The 12395-nt window shown below is 38.2% G+C and overlaps 1 protein-coding gene across 1 annotated transcript; it reads left to right on the forward strand.

Annotated features, from left to right (window-relative positions):
- Nucleotides 1-3942: 3942 nt before the first annotated feature.
- Nucleotides 3943-11075, forward strand: LOC147376772 (T-cell surface glycoprotein CD1b-3). The gene is made up of 6 exons (XM_086394534.1): nucleotides 3943-4003; nucleotides 4229-4495; nucleotides 5161-5439; nucleotides 5660-5938; nucleotides 6383-6476; nucleotides 7521-11075. Exons 1-6 carry the CDS (start codon nucleotides 3943-3945, stop codon nucleotides 7540-7542), a joined length of 1002 nt encoding a protein of 333 aa, XP_086250660.1. The 3' UTR covers nucleotides 7543-11075.
- Nucleotides 11076-12395: the final 1320 nt, after the last annotated feature.

Raw genomic sequence — 12395 nt, forward strand, 5'->3', positions numbered from 1 at the left:
AGATGGTAATGGAACAAAATGAATATGTTGTTCAATAAAGGTCTTAGTAAAAATGAAAAAAAAAGTGTCTCTTATTTTTACTTAAAAACTGAAGGAACTTTTTGGCTAATCTAATACTTAACATCAATGATTCTAAAGACATGACTATATTAATCAAACAAGTTTAAAAATGTTTCTATACGAGAACTGATTTAGTACTGAATACTTCCCAGATCCCATGGATCTGAATTCATCCTCATCAATTTTCTAAATATTTAGAGGCATTTAATTTGCAAGTGCTTACTTTTAAGTTCATTAACTGGAATTCAATTATGAGTTAATTTTCACATGAAGACAGACCAGAGATCTCATAGCTTTTCTGCCTGAGTTATAAAAAACCTCCCTGCACTCTTTCATTTTTTCCCTTGAGTCTTAGGAATTAGAGATGATGTGCATAAGTGTTCTTGAGAGCTCTGATAGAACATTTACATCAAGGCACAAAGGGAGAGGAATACCAGTTCCTTTTCCTGGGAGTGTAGCTGAAGATCTCTTTGATTTTTGCAAGAATATCCTATAAGATGAAACAGAGCTCTAATTACCCACACTAAATTATTCATAGACAAATAACAAATCAAAGCAATGAAGAAAGGTCTCTGAGAGTTTCAGTTCTCTAGTCCCTGAAAGGGATATTCCCAATGAATGCCCCATCAGAGACAAAATGAATGACCAAGGTTAGTCTAAAAGGGAAAATCCCAACCAATGCTTTGACACAGGTGAAGCCCAATGCAATAGAGAGCTCTGTTACTAAAAAAAAACTCATCTCAACTGGCCAGTGCAAATACTGATACACATACACACACACAAACAGCAAACATGGAAACAAATAAGCTACTGTCATACAGACAGAAAATCAGAGGACATGTAGTCTCATAAGTCTACTTCCACACCCAGATGGAGACCTCAAATAGATTGGCCCAGTTCTTGAAAAAGAGTATACCCAGAGTGGCTCTCAGGGAGACCTGAGTGGCTCAGTTCCTGTCAGGGAAATAGCCCAGATGGAGTGGAGGGATTTCCCAGTGCTAGCTGGAGCAACTTAACCTTACGTGACACTGAAAGTGGATTGTAGTTTCAGATGTTTCTTGAATCCAAACAGCCTTTCTTGTGGGGTGACTTGTACCTATCAGAGAGAGTCCCTTCCAGTTTTCTGAGCAAAGTGAGCCCCAACATCTGCTAGGGACTCAGGGAAGGGGCCACTTCTGGTTGACCTGCCATGGGCACAGGCTCCTGGCTGCCTTGCCAAAAATGTTACTGAGCATAAGTCCAGGTGCCTGAGGCACAGTGAGGTCAAACAAACTGAAATAGACTCTGGAGCAGAGGAAGGTTTTTGCAAGTCCAAGCAAGCAGAGCAGGTGGCTCATGCTCAGCAATCCCAAACTCCATGATAGTTTTGGGGAAAAGTTTTTATAAGCAAAATGTTGGGAGAGGGCTGGAGGATGTGTGACTTTCTTCTGCTTGGTGATGAGGTAACAAGGTGATATTCCAGACTCTTAGGCTCAGTCTGAAGTTGCTATCCTCCACTTAAGTTGGTATTCCCTGTGGAAGAACTCAAAGATTTTGTTATGTCCATTCTTTGAGGAGGAATCAGGACATTTTCTCAAGGCTGCCCTATTGTTTCTTGATTGCTTCTTCTTTTTTTCTGCATTCCCTCCCTTCCCTGATTAGCAACTGTTTGGATCTGCCTTTTGGAACTCAGGAAGGTAAAAAAGGCTGAATAAAGTCTATTTCCTACAAATAAGGGACAGGGGACAGAAAAGCTTTTGTGCCCAGGAGAGTATCAATGTCCTGCTCAATTTCAGTAGTAAATGTAATTTTCAAAATAAAAAATTCCTATGGTTTAAGACAATCTTGCTTATATTACAAACTGTGATATTTATCACATTTAATTCTGAGATTTAGGCCAGATAGAACAGTGCTTTAAATATGTGCATGTACATGATTATCAACGCACACATACACACACTAATACACACACACTCACACAAAGAATGGGTAATGTGAGGTTAGAGAGATGAGGCAAAAGGGATGAGACAAGAAAGAGGGGCTATTGAGATTTATGGGCACAGAGTCCATGATGGCTTGCCAAAATTGTTACCAAACACAAGTTTATGTGCCTGAAGCAAAATAGGACAAATGTAAGAGTTTGAAGCAGAGGAAAGTTTAAACAAAGCCAAGCAAAGAGAATCAGTGGCTAGTACTAAAAAATGTCAAACTCTATGATGGTTTTGGGGAAAAGATTTTATAGGCAAAATTTGAGGGGGTAGGATGGCAGGGTGTGTGACTTTCCTTTGTTTGGGGGTGAGGTAACAGGACAATGTTCCTGGAATCTTGTCTTCATACTGGAGTAACCATCCTCCATCTGTGGTGATGGCTTTATTTCCTGAAGATGAACTTCAAGATTGCTTCGTAGCCTCTTTGAAGAGGAACTCTTCCAAAGGCTGCTCTAATGTTTATTGATTGTTCCTTCTTTCTGCATTCTGTCCCTTCCCTGATTGATGTTGTTGTTCAGTTTCTAAGTCTTGTCTGACTCTGTGACCCCGTGGACTTCAGCATGCCACTATCTCCTAGACTTTGCTTAAATCCATGTCCATTGCATCAGTGATGCTATCTAACCATCTCATTCTCTGTTACTCCTTTTGCTTTTAATATTTCTCAGCATCAGGGTCTTTCCCAATGTGTTGGATCTTCATATCAGGTGGCCAAATCTTTAGTTTCAGCATCAGTCCTTTCAATGTATATTCAAGGATGATTTCCTCTACAATCACCTGGTTTGATCTCCTTGCAGTCCAAGGGACTCTCAAGAGTCTTCTCCAGCACCACAATTCAAAACCAGAAATTCTTCAGCATTCAGCCTTCTTTATGGTCCAACGCTCATATCTGTACATGACTACTGGAAAGATCATAGCTTTGACTACAGGGACCTTTGTTGGCAAAGTGATGTCTTTGTTTTTTAATACGCTGTCTAGGTTTGTCATACCTTTTCTTTCAAGGAGCAAGCATCTTTTACTTTCCCTCATTAGTAATTGTTTGAATCTACCTGTTGAAACTCAGGAAACAGAAATGAGGCCACATGAAACCTATTTCCTATAATCAAGGAACAAGAGACAGAAAAGCTTTTGTGCCCAAGAGGATATAACAGTGTCCTGCTAGATTTTAATGGTAAATATAATTTTGATCTCAAAAATTACTATGGCATAAGACAATTTTGCTTAAACTGCAGTATGTATCAAATTTAATTCTGGAATTTGATTTCTAGCTAAAAGAAATGTTTTAAATGAGTTTCCTGCATGTAAATTATTGTTGACACATAAACATATACACATTCACACAGACACACAGACACACACACACACTAACACACAAAGGAGAATGCAAGGTTAGATGAGGCAAGAGAGATGTGATAAGAAAGAGGGATCATTTAGACACTTGTAAGAGGTAATGACAAAGTGCCAGAGGAGATGGGCTGTGGGGAGGGTGGTTAAATTGGATGGATAAACCAATGTAACTCTTCTAGATTAAAACAGAGTGGAAGCTGAGCAATTGTTTAATATTACCCTCTTATTTCACAGATGTGGAAATAAAGGATTGGGGAGGTGAAATAACCTTTCAACATCACATGGTAGCTTTCCCAAGGTAATAAATATGAAAAAAGCTGAGTTCAAGGAGAACAGCTGAAAGTCAGAGACATTAAAATAAAATCTATAAGTGAAGGACTAGAGTGGAAATGAGAGGCAGGGTGGGAGCCCAAATGTGTGGGAGGAACGTTTTTCTGTGATGTGGAATGTAGGTCAGAGATTTGTCAGTTGGAAGAGAGAGGAAGTTATTATAGAGGTAGTGAGAAAAAAGTTTGCTGAATTAGAGATCAAATGCCAATTCTGAGAGTCAGAAGTTCTACTTCCCATTGAAATGCTGCTTCTGCCACTTCTATTGCTAGCAGTTATTGTCCCAGGTGGTGACAATGAGGATGGTAAGAGTAACTCTCACTGTTCCCAGACCAGGTCAGGGGCTCTGAGCAAAAACATGCTGCACCAGCAGTAAGGGTCTGGGCTCTCCTGTCTCCCGCGCGCTCCCCTATTCTGGAGGTTGGGGCTGGAGCCAGGAATGTTTAAGCTTCTATGTTGTTATTCAGACTCTGGGTTCTTTTCCATCCTAATTCTTTCTCCTCACTTTTCTTATCCTTTCACCACCACAGCATTCCAGGGGCCAACCTCCTTCCATCTCATCCAGATTTCGACCTTTGCCAACAGCACCTGGACTCAAAATCAAGGCTCAGGCTGGTTGGATGATTTGCAGATTCATGGCTGGGACAGTGACTCAGGCACTGCCATCTTCCTGAAGCCCTGGTCGAAGGGCAACTTCAGTGATGAGGAGGTGGCTGAGATGGAGGAACTATTCCGAGTTTACTTCATTGGGTTCACTCTGGAAGTGCAGGATATTGTAAGTGAATTCCAGTTTGAATGTGAGTATAGTCCTCTGAACTGGGGATATTCACTATGACTTTTCTCTTTCTTGGTTCAGACTCCCTCTGATCATGGTCCTCTCCTTCTCTTTTTACCCAAGTGTGTGCATATACCCCTCCAGAGTATTGTCCAACTGTGACTCCATATGTCCGCCAAGTATCCCAGATTCTTCCTGTTTCTTGCAGTCTTCTGTGATAGATGAAATTCCTCTTTTGTAGCCAACTCCTGGTTTGTTTGTGCATAGCTTGCTTCTCTCAGATCCTAAGGAAAAAGCTCTTTTTCCTACCTTGTGCCTGAGTGAACTAAAGTGTGACTTCTCCAATCCATTGCTCAAGCAACTGTTGCCTGATCTCTTCTCTCTGTGTAACTCTCCCTTTTACCCTGGAGTGCTGCATTCCTGACTCCATCACACATTGCTCCTCTCCTCTCCTCTTGCCCACCCAACTTCCTTACAAGAGTCCATCTCCACTATTTACAACATGCATACCTCTCCAGAATGCTCGTCTTTCTGAAAAGTCTCTGAGTACAGCAATTGGTTTTTGGGTCATCATTTCATATCTTTGACCTTTCTTTCCATCCAAATCCAAAGTCCCATGTCCTTTCCCCATATCTTTCTTTCTTGTGTGTTTTAAAATCACTATGTCTCTGTTTTCTTTCTTTATAGACCCGTTTGTGATTCAGGGCATAGCAGGTTGTGAGCTGCATTCTGGGAAGGTCATACAAAGCTTCTTGAGAGCAGGTTTTGGAGGACTGAATTTCATGAGCATCAAGAATCGTTCATGTGTGCCTGAGCCAGAGGGAGGCAGTGATGCACAGTGGTTTTGTGTATTCATTACTCAGTACCAAGGCATCTTGCGTATCATAGACACACTCCTCTCAGAAACCTGCCCCCGATATCTCCTGGGTGTCCTCGATGCAGGGAAGGCGGAACTGCAGAGGCAAGGTTAATCCTGTTTTCTCCCCAAGACTTTCCTATTTCACTTCCCACCACCTTCTTTAAATTTAAGAGTAGGAGGTACCTATGAAGAGAGGGGTTTAATCAATACATTATTTGGTTTCCAAAGAAGTGGAAGAGGTCATTGTCCACACTTGTGGGTTTCTGACTCTGTATGCTCTAGATCAGAGACATAACTTGATACTCTTTCTACCCCTTCCTACCCCAGTGAAGCCTGAAGCCTGGCTGTCCAGTGGCCCCACTCCTGGGCCTGGCCGCCTACTGCTGGTCTGCCATGTCTCAGGATTCTACCCAAAACCTGTGCGGGTGATGTGGATGAGGGGTGAGCAGGAGCAGCCTGGCACTCAGCAAGGAAACATCATGCCCAATGCTGACTGGACTTGGTATCTCCGAGTAACCCTGGATGTGGTGGCTGGGGAGGCGGCTGGGCTGAGTTGTCGAGTGAAGCACAGCAGTCTAGGAGACCAGGACATCATACTGTACTGGGGTGAGAAGGAACTGGGGATGTGAGAAGATGGTCCTCAAGAACAGAGAGAGGGCCTGGGGAAGGGGAGGGATTTGATGGGGGAGATACAGAGAGACGGAGGGAGAGGGGGAAGAAAGAGAGACAGAGGGAGAGGTAGGAAGGGAGAGGAAAAGAGAGAAAGATAGAAATTGAGGTTTATTTCTGGGACTACAGTGCTGAAGGAATGAAAATAATGATCTAAGGTATAGAATAGGTAAGAATGAAGGACTATTGACTGGGTGGGATGGGGCAAGAAGGAGAGACTAAGGGTGGCTGTGACTATATGACATCTGGGAATAAGAGAAAGGGAACCAGAGATGTCCGTAAGCAGGTAATGGTGCTGCTGACACTCGGGTGGGCAAGAGGGCCAGAAGAACTAGTGAATGGGTTTGAAGTGACATCCTTGTGTCCTCTCCATATTGCCAGGACACCCCAAGTACATTGGCTTGATATCTGTGGCAATAATAGTGCCCTCCTTGATCCTTTTGATATGTCTTGCATTATGGCTTTGGAGGCGTTGGTGAGTTTTCATTTTTAATCTTTCCTTTCTGTCCATTCTCTCACTCATTCCATTTTGTCTACTACATCATTCTAGTCTCAGCATTTCCATCAGAACTTTTCCCCTTTCTGCCCAACTCACTTTTTTATGTAAATCTAATTTTTTTAAAGTTATGGTAAAATATACATGACATAAAACTTACCACATTAGTAATTTTAAACATAAAGTTTAGTAGGATTGAGTACATTCACATTGTATGCAACCAATCTCTAGAACTCTTTTCATTTTGAAAAACTGAATGTCTATGCCCATTAAGTCCCATTCCTCATTCATTGCTCTTCCATCCCTTGGCAACCTTCATTTTACTTTCTGTCTATAGAAATCTGACTGCTTTAAGTAATTCTTATAAGTTAAATCATCACTATTTTTCTTTTTGTGACTGCCTTATTCCACGCAACACAGTGTCCTCATCATTCATTCATGTAGCAACACATATTAGTATTTCTTTCCTTTTTAAGACTGTATAACAAATTTTATCTATTTATCTGCCAATGGAAGCTTGAGTTGATTCTACTTTTTGGCTATGTGAATACTGCTGCCATGAACATAGCTACACAAATATCTGTTATGTAGAGTAATTTTGTTTGCTTCTGTTCTTTTTTATTTAATTTTTTTTGTCAGAATATAGTTGATTTAAATATTGTGTTACTTTCTGTTGTACAGCAAAATGAATCAGTTATACATATATCCACTCTTTTTAGAATAGAATATGTGGGAATAGAAATTCCCACATAGATCATTACAGAGTATTGAGTAGAATTCCCTGTGATACACAGTAGGTCCCCTGTTAATTATCTATTTTATATATATTTATGCGTATGCGTCAATTCCAATCTCCCAATTTATCCTTCACTCCCTTTCCCCTAGTAACCATAAGATTGTTGTGTAAAACTGTAACTCTATTTCTACTTTGTAGATAAATTTATTTGTATCATTTTTTAAATTCCACATGTAAGCAATGTTATAATTTGTCCTTTTCTGTCTGACTGCTTGTGTTCTTAACAGGTCATATCAGACTATCTTGTGAGCCCTCGCCGTGTCTTCTTTCCCATTTAGAGCAATTACCCAGGAGCCCAGAAACTCAGGTTGACAGCTCAGGAGTCACTCTCATTATATTTCATCAAATGGAAATGGCAACCCACTCCAGTGTTCTTGCCTGGAGAATCCCAGGGATGGGGGAGCCTGGTGGGCTGCCGTCTATGGGGTCACACAGAATCAGATACGACTGAAGTGACTTAGCAGCAGCAGCAGCAGCAACCATCATATTTGATCAAATCAGTGTTCTGATAAGCTTTAGATAAATCATAATTCATATCTGGTGGAAAAATGATAAAAAATTGTACATTATAAGACAATATCACTAGTAGAATCCACATAGATTTCAGATGTGAAGTGTGAGAAAGAATGTATCTCAGACTAAATGAAATGATGTACTGGACTAAATTGTGACATCCCTTTGGCTTCTTATTTTATAACATTTTTTTTTTACTCCTACTGAAATATCATTTGTCAAAGTGAGCTAACTGTATTTATGCCAAGATAATCATATTTGCAGAGATGACCAGCATTTTAACTTAATTTCACTGTATCTGCTTGGATGATTTTCTATCTTGGAGAAGCTGAGCTCCTTCTTCCTCCAGGAAGCCTTCGTTGGTCCTACAATAGAAGTAACCATCCCTTGACTAATGTCATGCAGAGATCTACTTTCCTCTTTACCCAGAACATTGCAGTTCTTTATGTTTTTCTTTTTCTTCTTATGCGTTCTTTGAAAGAAAGTTCTTTGCAAGGCTTGCTCTAAGTGAATCCTAAGCAAGATCTCTTATGTATGTGTTTGTATAGTAAAATAATCTGAGTTGATTGCCATGTTAACAGTCTTTTTTTTTTTTTTCAAAATAATCTCCTTTTTTTCCTTTTTAGTTAATATTCTGAATTTTCCTCTTACTAAAATATATCATACTCTCCTTATTTCTACCCTGAACACTTCTGAAGAAAACTACTTGTGCCGATACTGTATCTATAGTTTGCCTATAAAAATTCACCAGAGAAATATCTTGTTCATCATTATTTAGTGAGCATGAATGACAGGCAGGATGTGGAAGGGGTAATGGTGCAGGTGGATTGTTAAATATTCAAGCAAATGAGTCAAGAGGACTTTCCTTGCTCTTAGGGGCTTTGATATCTTTGTTTTATCATGTCAGTTTTATCTCTGACTTTTGTTTACATTTTCTTTTTTTTTGCCTATTTCATACTTTTATAGAAACTTCTTTTTTTTTTTTTTTTTGGCCATACCACCTGGCATGGAGGATCTTAGTTCCTTTACCAGGGATGTAACATGTGCCCCCTGCATTGGAAGCATGGAGCCTTAACTGGTGGACTACCAGGAAAGTCCTGATACTCTGTTTTAAAAAATCCAAATTCATTTTAATTAAAACAGCAGATGGTATAGAATATGAGTATATTTTTTGTAAGACTTGGGAAAGGAGGTTAGAGAAAGCAGAAGTTTTGGAAAAGCCAGGAGTGCTGGAAGCAGTTCTGCCACCTGAATATTTTAGGACGATGTGGACTTTAGGATTCAGGCAGGGTAGGGAATGACTAAAACAATATTTTTTCCTCCTCTCTATTAGTATATATGGTTGTTTCTCCAGGATGCATTAAACTCCAACTCCAACCACTCTTACAGGATAGGTATGCTGTTGTATGCTTCACTGCACCCTCTGCTAAGGCCAGGGCCCTCATCAGTGTGTTTCTTGGAGTGTGGACTATGAATCAGCTGCAGCAGTAGTGCCTGTGAGCTTGTTAGAAGAAATTTTCAGGCTCCCATTCTCTAAACCTACTGAAACAAAAAATCCTGGAATGGGGACCAGAATTCTGTTTGCTAATAGGCTTTTTAGGTTATTTGGATGTACTCTTAAGTTTAAGAACCTCTTGTCTAAAGATTTCTCAAGCCCTAAACTTCTGACACTTTGGGCTGATTAATTTTTTGATATTGAAGCTTGTTCATTGGACTGTAGGATTTTTAGCAGTATCATTGACCTCTATTCACTAAATGCCAATAGCACCTTCCCAGTTATAATAAAAAAATATATATTTTCAAATATTTTGAAATGTCCCTAGGGGGCAAAATTGACCCCAGATGAGAACCAAGATCTGAGATAATGAACAGCATTTCACGTCCTCCTGCAATACTTGGTTGGAATAATTGCTGATCTGACCTTATGGAAGTCTATAGTTCTATTTGGTGTTTGAAAAAGGAGGAATTCTCTCTTCGTCTGGATGGTATGATGCCTTCAAAGCTCCAAGTTGATATAGAATTTTGTTCCATGGGTAAAGCTGGCCCAGGAATGAAGTTCTCAAATATAACAGAATAATGACAGAATCAAACAGTAGATCAGTAGACTGACCTACTTCTGGATATTTTAGTCAATGAACACAAGGAGTTTTATTTTTCTTTGTAAAACAGCTAAGTTAGAGTTTTATTTGCTTCAAAGTTCTGATGTTATTCTGCTTTCTGTTGTTTTGCTACAACTGCCATATCCTTTTTACACCTTTCCTCTTTTTCTTTACTCTTCTCATTCTCCTCCTTCCCCCATGTCAGCCTTCCTCAGAGGTGGCTTCTTGAACTTATGGTTTTCCTCTAAAAACCTGACCTTGGAAAATATTAATTTACTCATGAGTTTAACTATGATCTCTGGATGAGTGACTTTCAGAAATAGGTCTTAAGTCTTAAAATACGAGGGCTTTGTATGAGAGTATGCAGGCACGTGTATGTGTTTGCATGATGTTTTTTCTTAATATACTGAAATATTAAAAAAAATATTTTGCCTTTGTTGCCAGTATCTGTGTTAAATTGACTTATTAAGTTTAATATTTTATCTGTGGATCCTTTTGGATTTTCTGTGCATACTCTCATGACAACTTTAAATAAGAAAATTCCTATTGCTTCTTTCAATCCTATCTTTTATTGAATTTTCTTGCCCAGTTGTATTCATTATGAATGTCATTACACTGATGAATAGAATAGACAGCTGGCATTCTTATCTTTTTACTTGGATAAGAATTACTCAAGAATTAATATGTTAAAATTTCTATAGTATTTCATGTATACTTTTTATCAGATTAAGAATAGTTTCTTTCAAAGTTGCTAAATTTTTTTTGTTATTATATTATGAATAGCTAGGGGCTTATTCTGCATTTCTTGAGATAACAAATTGTTTATATCTTTCTTTTACTTTTAATGCCATGAATCACACGTTTTGATTCTCAAATGGCAAAACAAAAGTGTGTTTCTAAAACTTATTTTGTTTGTAATATATTGTGTAGATTCAGTTTGCTAATCTTTTATTTACAATGTTTCATTTTTAAAAATTCTTATAATTTTCTCAAGAATTATTTCGTTGAGGGTTTTTTTGCCTCATAAATTGAGACATCTTTCCTCTGTTTCTATCCTCCAGGAAAGTTTTTATTTTTTTATTTTATTTTTCTTCATATTTAAAAAAAATATTTTGGAGGAAGAGTTTTAAGTTTCACTGCTAATTTTAAAAAATAAAATTTTTTTTTCAAGTTGTCAATTTCTTTTTTGTGTCAACTTTGGTAAGTTATGTTCTAAAAGGATTTGTACATACAGATGGCCAACAAGCATACAGAAAGATTCTGAAAATTGCTAATAATTAGAGAAATGCAAATCAAAACTGCAATGAGGTACCACTTCACACTAGTTGGAATTGCTATCATAAAAACAACAACAACAACAACAAAAACACAAATAACAAATGCTGGAGAAGGAGAGTGTAGAGAAAAGCAAACCCTCATACATTTTTGCTGGGAATATAAATTGGTACAGTTACTATTTAAAACAGTATGGAGGTCCCTCAGAACAACTAAAATAGAGTTGCCATGGACTTCCCAGGTAAGGAATCTGCCTACAATGAAGGAGACACAGGAGATGTGGATTCAATCCCTGGATTGGGAATAACTCCTGGAGGAGAGCATGGCAACTCATTTTAGTATTCTTGCTGGAGAATTGCATGGATAGAGGAAATAGGCAGGCTATAGTTCATGGGGTTACAAAGGGTTAAACACACCTAAAATGACTGAGCATGCACACATATGGTACATATATACAATGAAATACTATTCAGTCATAAAAAACAATGAAATAATGCTATTTGCAGCAACATGGATGGACCTAGGGAATTATCCTACTAAGTGAAGTAATTCAAAAAGAGAGACAAATATATGATATCACTTTTATATATGGAATCTCAAATATGACACAAATGAACCTATCTATCTATGAAACAGAAACATATTCACAGACATAGAGGACAAACTTGTACTTTTCAAGGTGGGGTGGGATGGGGGAGGAATGGATTGAGACTTTAGAATTATTGGATGCTCACTAAAATATAGAATGAATAAACAACAATGCCCATAGCACAGGGAACTGTGTTCAGTATCCTGTGATAAACATGATGGAAAAGAATATAAAAAAGAATGTATATATAAATATACAAATAAATAAATAACACTTTGCTATACAGCAGATTTTCACATTGTAAGTTAACTATATTTCAATAAAATAAATCAAAAAAATTTGTTCGAGTTGTTCAAATTTCTAATTTACCATTGGCTTGGGCATGATATCTTTTTGTCATGTTAATGTCTATTAACATGTTTCTATAACATCATTCTTAGATTTCTTAGATTTGATTAATTTCCTAGAGTGGCTCACAGAATTCAGAGAAACATTTACTTATTAGATTACATATTACAAAAGAACAGTAACAGCAAAATGGAAGATAAATAGGGAAAGATATGGGTTTAGGTTGTGGAGCTTCCATGCCCTTTCAAGCAAACTATTCTCCTATATTTCAACATTTT

The sequence above is a fragment of the Bos grunniens genome, chromosome 3 (assembly GCF_055505025.1).
Source record: "Bos grunniens cultivar Pamir isolate PY7600 chromosome 3, Bosgru_T2T1.0, whole genome shotgun sequence".
In the NCBI taxonomy this organism is placed as follows: domain Eukaryota; kingdom Metazoa; phylum Chordata; class Mammalia; order Artiodactyla; family Bovidae; genus Bos; species Bos grunniens.